This window comes from Dipodomys ordii, unplaced genomic scaffold (genome assembly GCF_000151885.1).
Source record: "Dipodomys ordii isolate 6190 unplaced genomic scaffold, Dord_2.0 Scaffold123, whole genome shotgun sequence".
Classification (NCBI taxonomy): Eukaryota; Metazoa; Chordata; class Mammalia; order Rodentia; family Heteromyidae; genus Dipodomys; species Dipodomys ordii.
Window position 1 is genome coordinate 5459821 of NW_012267339.1, and position 23946 is coordinate 5483766.

Below are 23946 nucleotides of genomic sequence, written 5' to 3' on the forward strand. Positions count from 1 at the left end.
ATTCCTCAGCACCACATAAGCAAAAAGAAAAAAGCTGGAAGTGGTGCTGTGGCTCAAGTGGTAGAGCGCTAGCCTTGAGCTGAAGAGCTGAGGGACAGCATCCAGGCCCAGAGTTCAGGCCCCACGACCGGACTCCCCCCAAAAAAATCTTTTCTGATATTCTAAGTATTAGGACCATGTGTATTCTCCAATTTTGTTAGTCTAATCCCTAACTAGATTTTCAGCTAGTTTAACAAAAAACAAAACAAAACAAAAAAAACTCCCAACACTTTCAGTGTGAACCAATATTTCTTCTTTTCATTTTGTTGCTGTGTTTTGAGAGAATTTAATCAGTTTTATTTAAGTGATACTTTAAGCTTCACAAAACATTTCAAATCTGTTTTACCTCTTAACTTTCTGTGGAATTGACATTCTTAATGCTGAGTTGTTTGTGTTTTTTTTTGTTTGTTTTTAGAATTTGTACAATGACGGCATTTATTTTCAGTTAATTTGGAATGAATAGGAATTCATATATAGTCAGACAAGTTTACTTGGTATATTTCATGTGTTCTTTTTCCCCTTTCACAGTCTTGAAAATAGAATTGTTATTTATAATATTGTCCTTGGTTTCCAGAAATTTTTAAAATCTTGGGCCAGCCTCAAGGGTAGAAGTGAATTATTTGCAGGATTTTACTCCATAGGATTTGGCTCTAAACTGCTCATGAGGTATCTGTTTGCTTGAGCTATGTGGCAATGAGGGAGACTTCCAACTTGCTTTTTGCTCATGGGTGGTTTAAGTCAATAGTTGCAGGGCTTAGTTGGGCATATGGATGCAGTTTTTTTTTTTTCTCGCCAGAATTTTTCAGTTACTCTAAAGTGAAAGAACATTCCATAAATACAATAAAATCATATAATATATCTAACAGTGGCCACCAGTGTCAGATAGGGCTAGTGCAGAAAGGAACATTCCCATCATTATATTGTGGGTCAGGGATAAAAGCTGGACTTTGTATCTTCTGTTGTTGTTGATTGTGGGACTTGAACTCAGGGCTTGGATGCTGTCCCCAAGCCTCTTTGTACTCAAGGCTAGCACTCTACCACTTGAGCCACACTTCCAATTTTTGAGTGGTTACTTGGAAATATTCTCACAGGGATTTTCTCCCCGGGCTGGCTTTGAACCGTGATCCTCAGATCTCAGTAACTTCTGTATCTTTACTTTCACTTCCCTTGTCTCTGTAGACAAATACTAGGTATCAGTTCACAGAGATACAGAGTCAGCACAAACTGTGAGGTCATGAGGCATCTTAAATGGTTTGTCAGTAAGAAATTCCTTGTCAGTTCAAACTGACAATTTTCAAATCATTGCTCTCAATCTTCTTTCTTAAAACCTGGACTGACTTTAGAAACTGCTAACAGCCTTCCAGTTTTCAGGATTCCCCAGCAAATTAGGTAACACTATGGTGCTGTTTTTATGAGAAATAAGAGTTTTTGCCAAATGTATCTGAATAACTTTTCTCTGGTGGCAAGAGAAAACTTGACATAATCTTTTCTGTAAAGTATACCCTTCAAACAGGAAAGAGGAACTGAAACAGAGCACTTCAGAATCAATTGTGCTTTACAGTTTCATATCTTGAAATTTGAATTTACAAAAAATTATCTGCCCTGTTTTAGGAGCACTAGAATAGATACTGGAGTATAGCTCAGGCTTAGCATGTGCAAGGCCCTGAGTTCTATCCTCAGTACTCCTCCTCCCCGCAAAAAGACTCCTAGAAATCACCAGGGTGTAGGGGAGCTGAAGATTTATGAGTGTAGACATCTAACTTGCTTAGGTGAATTAATTTTATTTGAAAAGGAAGATCTTAGATTGCTTGAGGTGGTATTTGCTTGTCAAGAATAACTATAGAAAATCAGGATATACTTTACCCCATAGTTATTTATAGAGATAAGCTGACCTTGATTTTCCTACCAGTCTTTATTTATAATGACTAGGATCACTGACTAGGAAATGCAAAAGTAATCAGAGATTTAGAGGAATATGCTAGGATAACACCAAAGAATTCTGAAGGCATAATTAGAGGCATGGGAGTGTTTTTCATTGTGTTTTGCACACCGAAACTGAAAAAGCATTCTACTTAATAGAAAATGTCACTGTTGGACAGGTTGAATGAAATGGATAGAGAAAAGAAATCAAACAGCATTCAGCTGACAGTCTTGTGCTTGTGACATCTTCTCAAGCTGCTGGGTGTGACTCTTTTAGATGTGTTGGACACTCTGTCTGAAGTTCTTCTCTTCTTACATTCATTCCCCTTTTACTGCTAATATATGCAAGGAAGATTTTTTTTTGACTTGTGAAGAGTTAATTCCTGTCAGTAAACAGGATTTTGAAATGTAATTCAAGACTGAGTGAATGAAGGAATGCAATTGTTATTTAGTATTGAAGTAGTTTCATGTCTGATGTAGGTTTCAAAAATGTTCATCTTTTCCCACTGAGGATATGAATCCATTATGGGGAATGAATCAGAGCAGTGTAAACACAGGAAGTTTTCATAGAAGATGACAAATTACCAGAAACTTTTTTGTCTGGTCTTATTTGATATTCATTGATGACATAGCAGGGTACAGCTTTTATGATTGGTGTCTAAAATAAGTAATGTCGCACTTGACAGAAGTTCCGGCAGAAAACAGGTTACTTTATCACTAATGTCTGTAGGCCTGTTGATAGGTAGCTTCTGAAACCTTCCCTGGAGTTACTGCTCAGTTTTGTATTGAACTGGAATGCTGGCTGGACTGGTCCATGATTCCTGGCTCTCCTATTATGACTCCTGTTGTGAGTCAGGCTCTTGATTAGCCTTATCCTTTTATTGTTCTGGTAACAAAAGCTCAATAACTGCTGAACAGTGATGTAGCAAGCCCTGGTGGGAATTGTGAGAGCAAGAACTTGTGACCCATCTAAGATTATAATGGAGCACACAGTCCAAACTTGCCAGAGAGTCCAGCCTGTAGGCTGCAGAAATACCAAGATTTCAGGGAATTTTCTTCATTTCTATGGAGTTCCAAGGGGATATCTAGGTAAAGGTATAAATTCATCCACATATCTTTATATCTTGAGTTTAATCTCATCAGTTGAAACAGGCTAAAATAAGGTCTTTAGAGAAAAGAAGTGAATGCATATCTTTCTACATTCATACCTTGTTATGTTCAAAGTCAAAAAAAAAAAAGAAAAAAATGGAGCTGTGATTCAAAGTGGTAGAGCATTAGCCTTGAACAAAAGAGCTCAGGGACAGCACCCATGCACCAAGCCCCACAACCAACAAAAAAGAAAGAAAGAAAAAGAAAGAAAGATCAAAAGATCTCTATCTGTGGACCTATTTACTTGATTTAATGATTTAAGTTACTTCTTTGCCTTCAATTCATTATGACTTTGGGACTATCACCATATTTCTGTTTCTACTTACTCTTCTAAAAAATGTGAAAATGGTGGATGAGGACAGCAGTTCCTAAATATGTGTTGACCCAGATTCCTGAAAATAGAGGAATCTGCAAGCGTGCGCGCACACATGCACACACGCACACACACGCGCGCGCGCGCACACACACACACACACATGTACACTGTTCCTGCACAAATACAAATAATGAGCCAGGTCTGGAAACCACTGGTAGGTAGTGTCTGAAGTTCTTTCAAGCTCTTACTGATTTTACATCAGTGATGCAGGAGACCCCAAGATGTTAGAGAAATTGGGTCATCAAGGGAGCTCAGATTATCTTAGTGTTCATTTTTTTCCTTTTCCACCGGAGGGAGCAAGCCCTGTAGGTATGTGAGGAAATGCAGTCTTAAGAGTGGATAGCAGTTAGAGCTCTTACAGCCGAGCTCTTAAGGCAGAACCATTCCTGGAATGCATCCTAAAAGGAAAAACGTTGCTGGAGAGTAAAAATGATTTGGATTCTGGAAGTAAATGGTCCTTTGTGGGAATGTGAATTGGGCCAGAGAAGGATGCTGTGATGTGAGAAAGGTAGAGGTTGCTTGTTGGCCCTTTTCTCTTTTGGCCCTTCCCACTTCCCTTTTCCTACCTTCCACTTTGACACAGTGCTATTGTTTCTTTAAAATTTGATTTCTAGTTCTTTATACTTTAGTACTTCATGACATGAAGGACTAATTTTTTTGGTGAAATTTTAGAAAAGCCTTTTGTAGATATGCATGTATCTGTGTCATATATATAGTTGCCATCACATATATACAATTCAGTGTTCTATTCTTCAGTTTTAACATTATACAACCAGCAGCATTTAATTTTTCATATAGAGCAGATATTTATACTTAATCCTTAGGTGTCTGCTGTTGGTGTTAAGGTGATAGTGTAGTGTAGTTGAAAAAGTAGATATTAGAATCTGGAGGCATTGGTTTGAGTCATGACTTCACTTACTAGCTATAATCTTGTTGAAATCTCCTAACTTCTGTTTAAAACATTATATAATACAGGCTCTTGCTAGGATATTAGGTAAAGGTCAGCTCAGGTGAATTCTGTGGAAGTGTTTGTAAACTTTAAATGATATGCAGTTGTTTGTATGTGAGTTCCACAGCTTTGACAGCCTGTTTTCCCCTACCTAAATCACAACACCAAAGACTCCTGGAACTGGTATCTATAGATTCTGAGAATTATTCAGTAAAAAGGGCACCAGACCAAAAAAAGGTTTCATAAATGAGAGGAAATATTGCTATTTTATAGAGAAAATTTCTTCTGTCTTTGGGGGAGACCGAGGATAGAGAAAGAAAGATACACTATACAAATGCTGGGCAGAAAGTTCAATACATTTCATTGTCTAAGGCAAAACTACATATTTGAAGACTTAATTCATTAAGGTGGTTTCCCTGTAGGAGTTCTCCCACTGCGTCATGCTTCAGCTACCAAGAAATCTCATAAAGGAACAGGTATTAAGTATATTTGTCTTAAACCAATAATAGAGTCTTTGATGGATTCAAAGGAGAGGATTCCTAAGTTTAAATACTTGAACAGATAATATAATTACATGGTTAATATTCAAGAAGTACAGAGCTTTCAAGCCCAAAGAAACATAGGTCCCATGGTTTCCCTTATTTGCAATATCTAGTATATATATGAGTTAAGCAGAAAAGGTCAGATAAGGTGATGTTAGGGAAATGAACCCTAAGATATGTATTTAAATGTTTTTTTTTCTTTCATGCATTTGTTTCTAAAGCATTTATAAGATTATTTCTTGGTTGCTTTGTATGTCCTTCCCCCACAGTATAACCCCTGCTTTCACTGTATTTGATGTCAGTATAATTTGTCGGAGGGAAGGGGAAAAACAAGTCGTTTAAATAAGGATACAGGTGGACCCGTTGCAACAATGAGAAGTACAAGTTGTCATGTTGAAAATGAACTTTACAACTTTGGTGGGGGGGTAGGGAGGAATGGGTGAGGGGGCAGGGGGAGGCTGGGAAGGGATGGGAAGGGTAAACAAAGGAGGAGGCTACAATGCTTGATAAGAAATGTACTCACTATCTTCCCATGTAATTGTAACCCCTCTGTACAGTATTTTCACAATAAAAAATATATGATAAAAAAAGGAAGTACAGAGCTTTGGTGCTTTATAGTATGCAATCCTTTTATAGAGCACAGGGAAAGGTTGAAATGTAGAGTATACAATTAGGAGTCATCTGATTTCTTTTCTTCAATTCAGCTTTCTACTACAAAGGAAACTAGTGTTACCAGTTCATTATATATCTCTCTAGAGCTACTCAACACAGACATAATAAAACAGAGTCCCTAAACTTCAATTTTCCCTTTTTTGAGACATAGATATAACATTCTATATACAATATTTTATACTTTCTCCTGTACTTCTAGCCTCCCTCCCTCCCTCCCTTCCTTCCTCTTCATGCATGCCTTACCACTGTGCTACATCTGCAGCCTATACTTTTTTTTTTAACCCCCCCCCTTTTTTTTTTGGTTGGTCATAGGGCTTGAACTCTGGGCTTGGGAGCTGTCTCTGCGCTCTTCAGCCTGCGCTCTGCCGCCTGAGCCACAGCGCCACTTCTGGTTTTCTAGTGGTTTATTGGAGATAAGAGTCTCACAGAGTTTCCTGCGGCTTTGAACCCTGATCCTCAGATCTCAGCCTCCTGAGTAGCTAGGATTACAGGGGTGAGCCACTAGCACCGGGCTAGTCACTTACTTCTATAATCCTAGCTAGTAGGAGTCTGAGATCTGAGGATTGCAGTTTAAATCCAGCCTGGGCATAAAAGTCTGAGAGTTTATCTTAAACTCAAATTAACCAATAAAAATGATAAACTCGAGGTGTGGTAGAATGCTATCAGCAAAAATGATGAGAGTGTGAGGCTCTTGAACTAGCCTATACCAGAACTGACTTAGTATATACTTTTGTACCTTTTACATGTAATATCTTTATAACCAAAGATAAGTGATGGTTTATTTTGGCTCTTACATTTTGCAAATGATGTTTCATAGGTTATCTAATGCTCTTTACTACTGGAAACTTCCAAGAAAATTGAACTATTTTATCTGTATAAGTTTTGTTTGACCTAGAATTAGTATGTAAAGCAATGATTTGAATATTTATTTTGAAATTCATTTATTAATGTGCTAGTAGCATACAGTAAACTTGCAAGTAGAGTAAAGAGATAGGGAAACCTATTTTTCTGGAAGAGATAGCAAGAAGCCATTTGCTGTAAGTTACTTTTAAACAGAAGCTTTATACATTGCAGAAATCCAGGAATAGATTAATGAGTCTTGACTGCTTTGTGCTAATACAATATTAATTTAGGGCATATTAAATTAATGCATACATGGAAATGGACAGTCTGTTTTTTTCTTTATTTTTAGTGCAAGTATTTTATGATATGTAGAAACAGAAAAGAATTAGTGCCTACTTACGGATTAAAGGAATTAGTCCATAGATAGACTCTGTGGGACTTTAAAGGGAAGAAAAGGAAGAAACTGTTAAAGACAGCAAAAACAAAATCTGGAAAACTAGCAAGGAACAGAATCTTGGCTGCACAAGATGATTGACCTGCTGGCCGCTAGTGTTCCTCTTTCCTCAAAGGGTTTGTTTCTTTTTTTCTAGAAAAAGATATATACTATTCTATATACAGTGTTTTGTGTTTTTCCCACTTTCCACTTTTCTTTTCTTTCTTTTTTATTTTTTTTTTGGGTCTGGTCATGGGGCCTGAACTCTGGGCCTGGGAACTGTCCCTCAGCTCTTCAGCTCAAGGCTAGCGCTCCACCACTTTAGCCACAGCACCACTTCCGGCTTTTTTCTTTTTGCTTATGTGGTGTTGAGGAATCGAACCCAAGGCCTCGTGCATGCAAGGCAAGCGCTCTACCACTGAGCCACCTTCCCAGCCCTCCTTTCCACTTTTCTTTTTCCCTTTGTTTTTAAAAGTAATGGATCAAACCCAGCACCTCATGTATTCTCTTATCTGTGTACTCCACTTTTAGCCTGGAGCATAGTGGTAGAAATGGATATTTTCCTCATTCAGATTTGTTAGCATTGTTTGAAAGTTCTGCTTAGAGATTTTTCTATTGATCATTGTTTTCAAAGTATATAGCACATCTAGAAGGATTAAGGATAATACCATGCAGTAGTATAGATTAACATTAAAATTATTTTAGTCTTAAGAGTCTATTTCAGATGTCTATACTAAATTATCCTATAACCAGTATAGTTTGGCTGTAATTTGGGTTTATGGCATCTGAGAATAAGAGGACCAAACCTATGCATCCTTTTATAAAGGCTGGGCTAAGTTGGGGTATATGACACTAGGGACAGACTATTAGATTCCAAGTATCCCAATAGTCTGCTTTTTGTCTGTGTTTGGTGGCCTCTGGGCAGTTTGGTATGGATATTGGTACTGTGAATACCAGACATAAACCAATACTCTTGAAGAGAGTTACATCTTGCATGACCCATGAGCACAGAAAACAAATTGTCTTCCTCTTTTATGCTTGGTAGTTCCCAAACTTCAGGCTGCATTGTGACTCATCTTACAATGTTCTGTCACTGTGTTGTAGAAACTCTGTGTGTGTGTGTGTGTGTGTGTGTGTGTGTGTATGTGTGTGTGTGTGTGTGTACACTTGTGGCTTGTGGCCTTTGCTACCATTGATAGCACAGTTTTAATGTGCTGGAGTGGGAAATAAGCTCAGCTGCTTTTTCTTACACATCAGTTTTTGGCTGATATCTTTGTTAGGAATCAGCTGGATGCAGGAAAAACGTTAGGGGTCCTGAAACTTACATATTCTAGCCTTTTGTCCTTCAGATATCGTGCTCAGTAACAATGGTCAACAGTCTTTTATCCTACAATTCCAAAGTCCTTAAATCTCTGGAAAATTTTGTGGAACTCATAGGAATTCATATGAAGTGATTTATAGTCTCTAATCCACTTAGTTTAAGCATTTGTGACTTGGGCTGGTAATATTAATTTGTTTGATTTTGAAGTTTGATTATATCTCAAACTCTGGAGGAGGTATTACATAATATGTAGAATGAAAATGTTCCTTAAAACTTTTTTAGAAAATCTGAATTCTGAAACATCAGGCCCAAGGATTTTAGTTAAAGGATTATGTATCTGGGGGGGGAGGTAGCAGGGAGGATTGGGTGGAGGGGGGGGAAGATGGGAAGTGATGGGAAGGGGAAACAAAGGAGGAGGCTACAATGCTTGATAAGAAATGTACTCATTATCTTGCCCATGTAATTGTAACCCCTCTGTACAGTATTTTCACAATAAAAAATAAAAATAAATTACACACACACACAAAAGGATTATGTATCTGAATTGATCTTTGAATTATGCTTTACAAAAGTTTTAAAAGTGCTTGCATATTGCCTTTTCTGACAAACTTGTGATTCAGATAAGGCAGACATGTTTTGGGAAAGCCCAGTAACAGAGATGAAGCTTTCTTAAATTAGTTGAATGTGTTAAAGAGGCAGAGCTTAAGTTAGAAATTGTTTGCACTGGTGATTTCCAGTCCATGTTCTAGTCAAATCCTGTGATTTGAGTCTGTATAGATGTGCTGTCTGCATCCTTTTGAAGTTCCTCATGAGTCATTTAGAGAATTCATCTTAGTACTTTTAACAGTGTAGTTGATTTAGTTACTCGTGTGCTTTTGGATCTCAAATCAATGAGACCTGGTTGATTTCTGTTCAGTATCTTTCTTGGTGACTGAGTCGAGCCAGGTGCTCAAGGTTGTGTGGAAGGTATGAAGGTAAGTTAGGTTACAGTGTTTTTCCAATGTATGTTGCTATGTGAAATCTGATCTTTAATTCCACTTTTCTCTTTTCCAGTGGTAAAGTGCCTGTCTAACAAGTGCAAGGCCCTGTGTTCAAACTTCAGTTGTACGTAAAAATAAACAAACATAATATATATTGAAGCAATAAAGGACTTATTAGTTTCTTAAAGACAGAAAAACTGTAAATACATTTTGATAACAATAATACATTTAATGGAATAGTTTGCAAGTTAGTATCTTTAGGTTAGCAATATGTATTAAAGCTCTCCTGATGAAAATGGAAATCATTTAGCACTTTTTCCTATACTGTTGACCACAGGACAGCTATGCAGTGGTGAAGTTTTATGAAGTTCCTGTGAAACTGCTCAGGCTTTTTGTATCTAAGCCCATATAAGTACAAAACAAGTAATGGAAGGAAAAATCTACTTTGTGGATTACTTTTTTTGTTAGCTGTCTTCCTGAGAGTACTAACCTAGCCCGCCCCCACCCCCCAAAATGAATTTGCAATCTGTCCTCCCATTTAGTTTATCTCATTTTTTTCTTGAAATATGTAGCTTGTTACCAGATATAAAATAGTGGATATATTGTACTGGCAAGGTGAACTTTTTATAAATTTTAGTTTTTATTTTTAAGTAGTTGTACCAAGATGTTATAATTCCATAGAACAGGTTATGAGTACAGTGCTTCTTGATTAATGTCATTGTTCCTCTGTTTTCCCCCATTTTCCTGCTCCCAAGTTCCATAGCTTAATTTTACATAATATATATAAAGACTGCATCAGGGTAAAGTCCTAATTGCCACCTTAAACATAATTTTTTCCCCTTTTTCCACCACTACTAATCTTCAAATTTTAAAGTTATACTCACTTGAGCCCCCATTGGTTGGTTATAAGGAAACTTTTGAAGAGATTTATATTTATATTTAGAAACTTTGTGTGTGAGAGTATGGAAGGATGGGGGTTGGAAATACAGAATAGAATTTTAAAAGTAGCTTCAATATGTCATCACCCTAAGTTTCATTGGACTGGAGGTATGGTTTCTTTACTGCTTTATCCCATTGCCTGGAAGATTGCTTGGTATACAGTAGGTTAGCAGGAAGTACCTGTTAAATTCAGAGTATTTATTGGTTGTAACTATTATTGTTTTTGTGCTAAGTACCTGTTCAATTGAGTAGTTTATTTAAAATCAGTTGTTACCATTATTGTTTGGTCTATCTAAAGTTCTTTATCATATCTGACACTTAAACATTCTTGGAACACATAACTGACTTTTAATGATTTGTAGGGTTTTTTCATCGATTAAATGGAGTTACTGTGTAAGATCGAGGGGAAACTTAGAACCCAGTTAGAACTACATGCTACATGGAGGTACTCATGTCCGTTGCTAATCTGATTCCTCTAAACTTCAAGTGAAGGGTGAGCACAAATAGTAGAAATAGTATTGGAGGATATGGCAAATCATCCTGTAACAAATGATGTAACTACTGTTCTCTTCCTTGTTAGCTGTTACTTCTTTGAAATTCAGAATGTACAAGATAAATAGCAACTTGTGTCTAAAACTATCTTCTCAATACTACTTAGTTCTCTTTCTAAAATGCAGATTGGATCATGATATTCTGTCTCTAAAAATCTTGAATTTGGTATACTACCATGTATCAAACAAGATAAGTATTCTTTGGCATAGTACTTAAAGTGGATACAAGTCTCTGAAGCATTGTTTGCTTTGTGATTCTTCTGTTAAGACACTTCCCAAGAATCCAAGACTTTAATGTTCCACCATTTGCCTTTATGTGTTTGTGTTCTTGTCTTCAACCGACAATGACTGCCTGCTTATTCCTTCTCTTTGTACAGATTTCATTCTTAGGAGGATACTAGTCATTAGATGATTGCCTGTACTAATGACTTCATCTGAACTTAATTATCTCTGCAAATACCTTGTTTCCAAACAAGGTCATAGTCATAGGTACAGAAATTAGGACAGCATATAGCATATTTTCTGTGTGTGTGACTGTGTTTGTGTGTGTGTGTGTGTGTGTGTGTGTGTGTGAAAGAGAGAGAGAGGGAGAAGGGGAGAGACTGTGTGTGTGTACTGGTCTTCCTAGGCTTGAACTCAAGGCCTGGGCACTGTCCTTGAACTTGTTTTGTTCAAGATAACACTCTACCCCTGAGCCACAGCTCCACTTTCAGCTTTTTGGTAGTTTATTGGATGTAAGATTCTTATGAACCTTCCTGCACAGACTGGCTTCAAACCACATTCCTTAGATATGTATGAGACACACACACACACACATATATAACATACACACACACACACACACACACACACACACATACACACACACACATATATGAGAAGTCCTATTTTCTGTACTTCAGTTTCTTGAATATTGCTTTTGAGGAGAGTAATTCAGACTTTGGTTACTTGTTTTCTACTGTTGAAGTTCTAGGAATAAGGCCTGGTTTCTGTTTCAGCCAGATAAATTTTGACATCAGTGAATTTTAAAACCTAAGTCATTTTGTTTAAAATGTGACAGTAAGATATGATAGGTAATAATAAATAGTACATAGTTCCCTGATACCAGGTCCCTTATTCTTCAACAAAAGCAGAGAAATGAAGACGTTTTTTATTAGAATTCATTTATCTGAAATGGTTAGATATTTTAAGACAAAAGCTCAGGGCTTATGGTTTATACCCCTTTGAATCATTCAGAGGTATAGTCAGTTATCTGGGAGTTATCTCCTGTAAAGTTTCTGGAACCTTGGTTGGTATTTGTAGAGGCTCACAGTCAGTGCTGGTGTTATCTAAAAGTGAATGTAAATATAAAGGAGAATACAGTTGCAATTCAACTGCTTATAAATAACTTAAGTCCTTTATGGCTAGGATGCTAGAGAAAGGAACTGGCAGAGTGCTGGGAATTTCCCTAGATTATCTCCTTTAATCTTCATAACATCCCTTACAAGTACTACTCAGGAAACTTTCCAAGGCTATTAAACTAGTGGGAGGCAGAGCTGAGATTTGATCTCAGGCCTGTTTTACTCTGAAGCATTTATTTAATGGCCTTTATCCTACCTATCTACTTTTCCAAGCTTCTCAACTGTAATCTCCTCTACTAAGATTAAGAGATGGTAAACGTCAGAATATGACTGGGTATTAAACCAAAGGCAGCATTCATATGGAGAAAAATAGAATTCTTTATACTTTATAAAATACTTGTAAGGCATTTAGATTATAAAAATGGACACTCTTAACATAATCTTACCCTTTTGTTTCTGTCTTTTTTAATGAAAAAGAATGTGAAATATTTAATAAGGTATTGCTACTGTTACTGAATTTGAGCTCTTTTAAAAGGATGTTGTCAGTTCATTGCTATTCACATCAATATTATTTCTCAGGATTGAACAGTTTGCTTGTTAAATTATGCTACTTTGGCAAAACGCAATTATTGTGGCAAAGTAGATTGAACAAGAAAATAGACAGGGAAGTCTTTATTGATTCTTAACTTGTAATAACTTCAACCTGTAGAGTACATATTTTTGTTGTTTCCTTTGTGTGTGTGCATGTGTGCGTGCATGTGCGTGTGTGCGTGTGCATGTGCACACCCATGCATATGTGTGCACCTGTTCTTGGGCCTGTTTTGGGGACCCAACCCATTGCATGTGATGGCCAAGTACTGTACCAATAAGCTATGTACTTCAGCCCTTATGCTATGTTTTTTAATACATAATTTTAGAGAGTATTCTAATGGCCTATCTAATTTTAAAATTTAGTGGTTTGGGTCATCAGGTCTTTTTGGTTGTGACAGAAAAGTAGCTTCAGAAATACTAGCGCTTATCGGGAAAAGCTGTTTCAAGTACTAACAGAAATCTGTCTCATTACTCTTCTCTGTTTTCTTTCCCCATTAACGATGTCATTGTCAGACAGGCACTTACCATGGAATACCAAAAATAGCCATCAGCATTTCCAATTACCATGTATGTGGAAGCTGAGTACCTAAGTTTGGGGGCTGGCTCCCAGGGCTTACTTGGCTCTTAAGCCATGCCATGCTGACCACAGTTGGAACATGGACTGACCCTGGGCTATGTAGAGGATTCAGAATGGTTTCCAAGATAAACTTAAAATGCTGTTAACAAAATGAGAATGAAATGCTAGACATAGCTTAAGAGGAAAGTTTTTGAAAGAAGATACAGCCAGACCTTTTATGTCTTTTCCTGATGAGAAAAGAACAAATCTGTTGCCCTGAAAGAGCATATTTAAGATTAACTACCATTGCCTGCAAAAGAAAAGGTCCAAAACATGGAATGTTAGGTATCAGACACCATATTGAGGTTGTTGTTTGTTTTACAAAAGTTGTAGCACTTATAATCATGAGGCAATGATAGCCTTTTGGAACACTTACTATATAAATAATTCTATTTAATCCATTTAATCCAGTACTCATTGTTCTGGTGTGGAGATGGAAGGTGAGAGCCTTTGGATTTGAATACCGAAGTTTCTAACTGCACTTCACTATTGTAGTCTCACTTCTACAGTTTGCTTTTGTTGTTGTTTGTTCATCTTTCCACATGTCACCCATCCCTTCAGTCTTCCTGCTTCAGTCTCTGTCTAACTAACTGGCAAGTACTCTGGTGCCCAGTCACTGGTTCCCTGAGTCTTTCCCCACCTCTGCTGTTCTCTGGGAGCACACACAGTAAAGGCTTGGCTCCCACTTCCCACTTTGTATTCAGCCTGGCCTTCCTGCCTCTCCAGTCTCAATCAGTCCCATCCTCACTTTCCTAGGAGCAGCCTCATGATCTGATCTTATCAGCCATCTGTTTTCCTTGGCAGCTCTTATCTTGCCTCTGGCCTGCCTTAGAGCCCTGCTCCTTCTCTTTTCCAGGGATGCTGAGCTCTTATACTTCCTGGGGCTGCCTCTTTATTCACTTTAACTCTTTAACTTCTTCTGGTCTGAACTAAAACACCATTTAACTCTTCAGGAACTCTCTGACTCTGTTTCACCCCTTAAATCAGCAAATCTTGAAACTCTTCCATATCCTTTCCCTTTTTTTCCTTGTTGTATATTTATATTTGAGCATTACCCTATATTCCCTACTAAGTGGCGAACTCCCTGAGGGTAGGGACCACATTTTTCTGTTTTTGTTTTTGTTTTATGCCAGTTCTGGAGCTTGAACTCAGTTCCAGGTGCTGTCCCTAAACGTTTTTTTTTTCCCCTCAAGACTAGCACTCTACCACTTGAGCTACTTCTGGTATTTTATTTATTTTTGTATATATTTTTATTGTAAAAATACTATACAGATGGTTCAGATCAGCTATCTGTAAGATAGAGTAAGGTAATGAGTCCATTTCCTATCAAGCATTGTTAACTCCTCCTTTGTTTTCCCCCCACCATCCCTTGGCTTCCCACCTCCCCAACTCCTCCTCCCCCTCCCACCGAAGTTGTAAAGTTTTTTTTCAACATACTGTCTTGTACAACTCATTGTTACAATGAGTCAACCTATATCCTTATTTCAACGTTTTGTTATTTCCCTTCCCCTCCCCAAATTAGAAATATATATATATATACACAGGATTCAGGGCACCAGAATCCAATACAGTGAAAACGGATACATGGGGGAAGAACATACAAAAGAAACAAAAAAATCATGTAGAAGTACATTATAAGTACTTTAAAAACAACAGCAAGAGAGATAAAACCGTTTGTGTCTCTGTCTTGGGGATCATTTCACTTAGCATCAGGTTATATGGTCATATGTACATAGCTTTTGACCTTTTCTGCTTGTCCTAGACATATAGTAGTTATTGCAAATAAGGTAAACCATGGTCCTATGTTTCTTTGGGCCTGGCTTACTTCACTTAATATAATTTTTTCCTAGTCTTTCCATTTCCGAACAAATGGGGCAGTGTCATTCTTTCTGATGGAGGCATAGAATTCCATTGTGTGTGTGTGTGTGTGTGTGTGTGTGTGTGTGTGTGTGTGTGTGTGTGTGTGTGTGTGTGTGTGTGTGTGTGTGTGTGTGTGTGTGGCATTTTCTTGATCTATTCATCTACTGAGGGGCATCTATGTTAGTTCCATATCTTAGCTATGGTAAATAATGCTGCCATAAACATAGTTGTGCTGGTAGCTTTAGTACAGCCTCGTTTTGGTAAATGACTTCTGGCATTTTAGTTATTAATTGGAGATAATATAAGTGTCTCATAGACTTTCCTGCTTAGGCTGCCTTCAAACTGATTCTCAGATCTCATCCTCCTGAAAAGCTGGGATATTAGGCTCCAAGTCTGTTTGATTAATTATTGACTCTGGCATCTACTACAGAACCTTGAATACAATACTCAACTATGTGATGAATGGATTTATATGCCCACTGTACACTTTCATTCCTTTCCTCTGGCGCGCACGCGCGCGTGTGTGTGTGTGTACTAGGAATTGAACCAGTAATAAATTTCAGGGTACATACTCATTTTAATTTGACTTGAGAGTGATTGACTAGGACAGGGAATAAGAAGACTCTCCTGATTTGCTCAGATGGCCTCCTGTCCAGTGACACTAACTTTTATGTGCCTTCCGTAGAACCCAGACATCCAAACAGCCTTCTCTACATGTCCTTGCAATTTCTGGTTTCCGTCTGTACCAAGACTGGCATTGGAAGAAGCTCTTTTTCGAGTGATTTAGTACATAAAATATTCATTCCACCTTTTGTGATAATAACTTTGTGGCATGGTGGTGTTTATACCTGAAGCCACCTGCTCCAGACTTACTAGCTGCTCCAGTATAAGATTACTCTCTCTGCACAAATGTGGCCCTCTGACATGCACATGGGTATATCAGCTGAAAAATTTACTATACATGATCATCCCAAGAACTGCAGATAATATAACTTCTCACCCTTTTTTGAATTCACAGTTGGTCATGTTCAGAGTTGGATGTAAGTGAGATTCGCCTGATTGTGTACCAGGACTGTGAGAGGAGAGGCAGACAAGTCTTATTTGATTCCAAAGCTGTTCAAAAGCTGGAAGAGGTGGCAGCCCAGGTAGGAAATGGTGCATAGTTTTCTTTGATCAGTAACTTATTAATACATATTCTTCTGTCTGAATTATATTGTACAGCCAATAATGGCTCCAAAGCAACATAAGGAGATCTTTTTTTCCAAGACAGGCATGTACATGTCTATTGGTAGTACATAATCATGATAGGTGCCAGTGTTGTATACCATAAACATCAGGATTTGTTGGTAATTGCAGTCCCAATAAGATTTTGAGACCATGTGTTATCAAATGTAGTAAGAGAATAGAACTCTTAACATTTTAAAGCACTAGCTTGTTTGTTTAAAAGGAAATTAATACGTCATTCTGTCCAGTGTTTCTCATAGACATTAACAAGTATTCTAAAGCTGGGCATGGTAGTATGCACTTATGATCCCAGCATCTAGGAAGCAGAAGTAGGAGGATTATCTATTCTAGGCCAGTATAATTAAATTTTAAATAAAATTTAATCTTAATTTTGAATTTTTAAAAAAATTATTATTATTATTTGTTCAAGGGTTTGAACTTAGGGCCTGGGTGCTGTCCCTGAGCTCTTTTGCTCAAGGCTATCATACTATCTCTTGAGCCCTGGCTCCACTTCAAGCTTTTTGGGTAAAGAGATAAGAGTCTCTAGGACTTTCTTGCCTGTGCTGGCTTCAAACTGCTGTCCTCACGTATCAGCCTCCCCAGTAGCTAGGATTATAGGTGTGAGCCACCAGTGCCTGGCTATGAATTTTATTTTAAATGAAATTAAATAAAAGCTATTATAGCACTGAGTTAAACAAGCTTAAATTGGGCTTTGATATGCTAACATGCATTGGCATCTTCAAAAAAGAATATTTTTCAACCCTAACTGACAAAGTATACTTGTATTCATTTCCTTTTTGTGGGGAGTGGGATTGGAAAGGTGGTAGACATTAGAAATGATCTCTTTGAGGTGAGAAAAATCTGGACTTTGCTGGAGCTGGATGGATATCAGTCCAGGATACTTATTGATTGTTACAATAGGATTTTTACTTCAGTATTTGTTCAGTTGCTTATAAGTTAAATAAATCCAGTACTCATTTTTTTCATGTTTTATTCTGGCAGTTGGTAGAATGTTTAGCTAAATAAATAAGCAGTTTATACTAGTTTTATCTCATCAGGGCCAATGAGCTGTTTTCCTTCTTTTGATAAGGATCACTTTTACAGAAAGGAAATGTACTTTATTGTGGCATTCTACCAGGTAGCTAATCATTACAGTGGTTGTCGCTGTGCTTGCTAGATAGGTAGAAGGGAGGTCTGAGGAATCTCTCACATGATTCACCTAGGCTTTAATGGTAGATTGAGATCAAAAGATTAGGTGAGCCAGCACTTGACACATAATCTACTGTACACAGGATGGACATCCACATCCCTATCAGTACAGCTGCTAACGGATGTAGCAGATGGAGGGGAAATGGTTTCAAAGGAAACTGGAGTTGTCAGTCAGTATTCCTGAGCAATGGTAACTCTGCAAACTGGGCCATAGACTTTCTTAAAAATATTCCTATAATAAAAAAGGCAGTTTAGGTTCAAGGACATTTGTAGCTTGCTCAAGACCATAAAAGAATCTGGTTGGTATGCCCTCTAATTATAGATCATCCAGTGTCCTGTACTCTAGCCAGAGGGGCAGGCAGTCAGAAGCAAGTAGAACTCCCTGTGGTTTCTTAGGAGTTGTGTTTCTAGGTTAAGTGGTGTTAAGTAGAAGCTAGATCTGAAGAGGGTGTTGAAGGAGTGCTGGGTGTTCTGGTTAACACAGGTTAACTTTGAGCACTGTCAGTACTGGAGTGACTGACTGTTGTGGACCAGCATATTTTATGTTTTCCCTATGTTCGTTTCCTATTTACAGCTCCTCTACCCCCTTAGTAAGCACACTATGTCATGAGTTTATATCAAGCACATGATTGCAGGCATTTGCAATAATAGACCACCAGTGTGACTGTCACATTGAAGATTAGATAAAGCTGCAGTTACATTCATGGTTTTTCAAAAGCCACTTAAGGAAAAAAAAAGGCAAAGAAGATTCAGAATAGAAACTACTTCTCATGGAGGCTTTGGGGTACTCCTATAGAGAATGATACTACACACACACACACACACACACATACACACACACACACACACTGGTAGATGATGATGGTGAACATCAATGGTGTATCTTGTTTTGTTTTGTTTTGGTTGGTCCTGGGTCTTGAACTCTGAGCCTGGGTGCTGTCCCTGAGCTCTTCAGCTCAAGGCTAGTGCTCTACCACTTGAGCCACAGCTCCACTTCTGGCCTTTTCTGTTTATATGGTGCTCAGGAATCAAACCTAGGGCCTCATGCATGAGAGGCAAGCACTCTACCACTGAGCCACCTTCCCAGCTCCATAATGGTATATCTTCATATACTTATATCACTGTCATAAAAATTAGCAATGAATTTTACTTCAGGGAGTGTATAGTATCTGTCACCTATAATCTTTAAAGACCAGATTCCCATCACATGCTCAGTTATAGTTCACAATAGCAGGGTTTGGCTTCATCTTTCACAATTTCAGCCTTATGGTTTTTTTTGGCCGGTTGTGGGGCCTGAACTCTGGGCCTAGGGCCTGGGCACTGTCCTTCAGCTCTTCAGCTCAAGGCTAGCGCTCTACCACTTGAGCCACAGCGCCAGTTCCGGCTTTTTCTGCTTATGTGGTACTGAGGAATTGAACCCAGGGCCTCATGAATGCAAAGCAAGCACTCTTCCACTGCGCCACCTTCCCAGCCCCAGCCTCATGGTTTTTCTTGTTATCTTTAAAGGAGTACTGGAAAAGGTGTCTAAGTTAATAGCTGTGTTTTGTTCCATTTACTTTGTAAAAATTTTAAACTTGAATTGTCATCTTGCTCCTCACCAGTTTCATGCATTTTACTCTACAGGTATTAAAACCTAATAACCAAATCCAAGACCAGTTTTCATAGTTGATTTTATAGTATGGCTTTAGATGTACATTCTAGTAAACTTATTTAAGGAGAATAAATCTTAATTTCTAAACATTTTCTCTCTAGAACCATTTTACTAGTATCCCTTTTCATGATCCCTCCTCCTAAATATTATAGATATTCAGAAACTATATTTTTGTAATCATTATAAAGAAAAATTTTAAAGAGCTTCTTGTTTTTAATACAACACAGGCACCACATGTTTTGATGAAATCATTTCATTGAATAGCATGTTGAAGAAGCCTGATAGTGTTTACAGACCCTTTCCTTGCCTGCCTTTCTTCATCCAGAAAACAGAAGATATTCCTGTTAAAATGTCAGCCAAGTGCTGTCAAGGAGGCAGCAGTGACAACAACAGTGTCAGCAGCAGCAGTAGCAGCAGCAGCAGCAGCAATAGTATCTTTTCTCATAGTTCTTCTGGAGGGTCTTTACCACAAACCAAGGAGCAGCTTCCAAAGTACCAGGTAAGATATACCTTTTCTAGAACCATGCTTGGAGCTGAAATAATTCATATAAATTCTTTTCAGGGAGGGATACCAACTTGAAGGCTTTGCTCCATGAGTGTGAGGAAAAGCACTCAGCAGTGACTAAATTTTTCTGTCAGTGCTGTTTTCACACTTTGGCTCTTATCCATCCACAAGTCCTATTCTCAAGCAGAGGAAATACAGCATAATTTATAATGAATGAGGAAAAAATATTGTAAATGAGCAAAAATTCTTGTTCCCTGCTGTCACCCACAGAATAATAAGTCTGTGTTTTCCAGTTTTGCTACATGAACATTTTAGAATTCTGGAAATACATGTGAGCACCCTTAAAAAATAGAAATCACCAATATAAGGAGGAAATTCATACACAGGGGAAGGAAAGGACAAAAGCAGGCTTGATTATGAGGGTGAGATTCTTTGTACTGCATATAAATGTACAAGTATACTTGAGGTGCTGAAGCATAAGGAATAGGACCATTGAGAGATAGTGACTCATGAGATAAAAGGGAAGAAATATTTTTTTACTTTAGTTTTATTTTGTTGTAAAGGTGATATACCAGAGGGGTTACAGTTACATCCATAAAGGTAGTTGAGTACATTTCCTGTCAAACATTGTTACCTTCTCCCTTATTTTTCTTCCACTTTCCTTTCCCCTCAATGGTACCTCCAAGTTGTACATTTCATTTCCAATATATTGTCTTGTGAGTATCACTGTTGCATTGGTTTACTCTTTACCCTTTCTAACCATTTTGTTTTTCCCCTTCCCTTCCCTAATTCAGATAAACGATATACAATCTACAGTGTACCAAAATCAAATACAACGACAAAGGATAGAAATGGGAAAAAAGGAAAGAACCGCATACAATACATTAAAAACAAACACATAAATAACAAAAAAAGTTCCTCTGTTTCTATATCTTGGAGTTCATTTCATTTAGCATCATTTTATATGGTTGAATGTACATAGGTATTAAGTTATTGTGATCCTCTGCTAGGACATATACTAATTATTACAAATAAGGGAAACCATGGAGCCTATGTTCCTTTGGGTCTGGCTTCATTTAATATGATTTTTTTCCAAGTTTTTCCATTTCCTTACAAATGGGGCAGTGTCATTCTTTCTGATGAAAGCATAGAATTCCATGGTGTATTATATCACATTTTCTTTATTCATTCATCTACTGAGAGGCATCTGGGTTGGCTCCATATCTTAGCTATGGTAAATAATGCTGCAATGGACATAGTTGTTCTGGTAGCTTCAGTGTGGCCTGGTTTGTGATCATTTGGGCAAATGCCCAAAAGTGGGATTGCTGGATCTTAGCAGAACTCTATGTTTAGTCTTTTGAGGAATCTCCACACTGTTTTCCAGAGTGGTTGAACCAGTTTATATTCCCACAAACAGTGTAGTAGGGTTCCCTTTTGGCCACATCCTCACCAGCACCTGTTATCATTTGTTTTCTTGATAATGGCCATTCTAACTAGGGTGAGTTGTAATCTCTACATGGTTTTGATTTGCATTTCTTTTATGGCCAGAGATGTTGAACATTTCTTGATGTATCTATTGGTTATTCTTATTTCATTTCCAGAGAAGTCTCTTTTTAATTCTTTAGCCTACTTATTAATGGGGTGGTTGTTTGACGATTTTTTATTGGGGTGGATATTTTTGATATAAAGCTCTTGCCTGTTGTGTAAAATAGTGAAGATCTTCTCCAGCTTGTGAGCTTACTATTAATCTTGGTAGCTATGTCCTTTGCCATGTAGAAGCTCTGCAGTTTAATGTGGTCCCAGTCATCCAGCCTTTCTTTGATTTTTGTGTTTCTGGCTCTTTATTTAGGAAGTTTCAACCTGTGCCAAAGAGCCCTAATGTATCCCCTATCCCTTCTTGTACTATTTTCAGAGTATCTGCTCTTTTCTCAAGGTCTTTGATCCATTTGGAGTTGATTCTGGTGCAGAGCGATATTTAAGGACCTAATATTTTATTAACATTTATAGAAAATGGCTATTAATTGATTCAGGATATATAAACCTTTTTGCTTGTTTTTTTTTTTTTTTGTGTGTGTGTGGGGGGACTGGGGCTTGAAATCAGGACCTGGGCACTATCTCTGAGCCTCTTTGTGCTCAAGGCTAGCACTCTACCACTTGATCCACAACACCACTTCCATTTCTGGCTTTTTCTGAGTAGATCATTGGAGATAAGAATCTCATGGACTTTCCTGCCCATGCTGGCATAGCATCACCAGCCTCAGATCTTAGCCTCCTGAGTAATTAGGATTGCCACTGGTGTCAGGCTTTTAAAAACAACACACACACACACACACACACACACTCTCTCTCTCTCTCTCTCACACTCACACATATAATTTTGTCTACTCTGTTTCTAGAAAAGAAGAGTGAGGGAAATTATCAGTAGCCACATAATCATTAACTTTGTAGTCATAACTTGTGCCTTGCATTTGTCTTTATTTTATAGTGATTACTGTTTAAAAAGTATAGAGTGACATTTTTGGCTAGTTGATAATCAGTTAGCACATGCCCTTGTACCCTTAGAAAACACAAATGATAAAGTGGAGGCAATGGGTGGAAGTTAATAGGAAAGGGTATACATGTAGTAGGGAAAGGTTGGTGTGAGCTGTAACCAGTGAAGAATTCAGCCCATTAGCAAGGCTGACAAATTTTTCTTTCTCTTTCCTAATGTGCCACTGTGTATAAAGAGAATATTTATGTGTGCATGTATGTGAGTAGTTGGCATTGAAAACAATGCAAAGATCCAGAAGCGATTGTCAAAGATACTTTCAGTGTTTACCCTTGTATGGAAATCCCTCCATCAGAGAATCTGGCTGATAGGTCAGCCTTCAGAGAGGTGATTGGTTTTAGTCAGGCTGTACTGAGGTGCCTATGGCATTCTGATTTGCTCAAAATATGCCCTGTTCATTAGTATGTCACCAGGACTGAGCAGATTGAAAGAATCCCACACCTAATGCATTGGGGTAGACATTATTATTGTTGTTATTCAGATTATTATTTTGGCATTACTAGCCTTTTAACTCAGGGACTCACACTTGCTAGGTAAACACTCTACAACTTGATCCACACTGTCAGCCTTTTGTTGTTGTTGTTGTAGTAGTTGCTTTGGTTATTTTTGAGATTTTTTTTTAACCCAGACCTACCTGAACTGTGATCTTTCTACTTAATGCTTCTCACGTAGCTAGCATGATAGACAGACACTACCATGCCTAAGTATTTTTGTTGAGATGGGGTTTTGTTTACTTTTTTGCCCAGGTTATCCTCAAATTATATATAACCTGGTCTTTGCCTCCTGTGTAGCTGGGGTTACAGGCATGAGCTATTGGGCCAGAGATAGTGGAGTTTAAAGCCCAGAAATAGGTCAGGTCAAAGAGATAAAGATAGGTATGGGATATTTCTGTGTAAATAGTAATTAAGGTCAGGCTGGGAGCAGGTTTATCCTCCTAGAAACAACTATATTCAAATGTTGATCTGAAGAGAAGAGACTCCAAAAGGAAAATCATTAACAGATCAGCTATAGGGAGAGAACTTTAATAAACAAAACTGGATGATACCTGTTTGCATAAAGGAAAGCACAGATTAACGTTAGAGTAGATGGAATAGATGGAGTAGTAGAAGCAAAGTTAGGCTAGGTTGACAAAAATGTAAATGAATGAGTGTAAATGCAGGATGTAGGTTGTGCTTAGCATCTTCCTAAAGTAAAAATTTAAAAAGATAAAGAATGAGAGACTGATCAGAAATGGGAAGAGTTGAATACTTTTTAATGTTTTTGTAAAATATTTAGAGTAATCAGACTTACTTTGGACCTACACTAAACCTTTCCTGTACCATTGATCATTCAGTCACACACACACGTGTATACATACATACATACATATAAATTTTTTTTTGCAGTTTTAGGATTTGACTTGAGCCATGTCCCCCAGTCTCTTTTTGTTTTAGGGTATTTTGTTTTGTTTTGTTTTGAGACAGGGTCTCAGATTTTTTAATAAGGCAAACTTCCAAATGTGATTCTCTCACCTATGGCTTTCCTTGTAGTTGAGAGTATAGGCATAGGATACCATGCATATAGCCTGTTGGTTAAGATGGAATCTCACATGTGGACAGAAAGGAACCTTACTTCATTGTTGGTGGGAATGTAAACTTGTTCAACCACTTTGGAAAGCAGTATGGAGGTTCCTCAAAAGACTTCACATA

The 23946-nt window shown here is 37.8% G+C and overlaps 1 protein-coding gene across 1 annotated transcript in view; it reads left to right on the forward strand.

The window, feature by feature from the left end:
- Fnip2 (folliculin interacting protein 2) overlaps positions 1-23946 on the forward strand; it is a 146151-nt gene that overhangs the window by 61104 nt on the left and 61101 nt on the right. Inside the window, exons 2-3 of the mRNA XM_013029849.1 lie at positions 16140-16266; positions 19531-19704. Coding sequence (XP_012885303.1) covers positions 16140-16266; positions 19531-19704 — 301 coding nt within the window. The remainder of the gene's footprint in view (positions 1-16139; positions 16267-19530; positions 19705-23946) is intronic.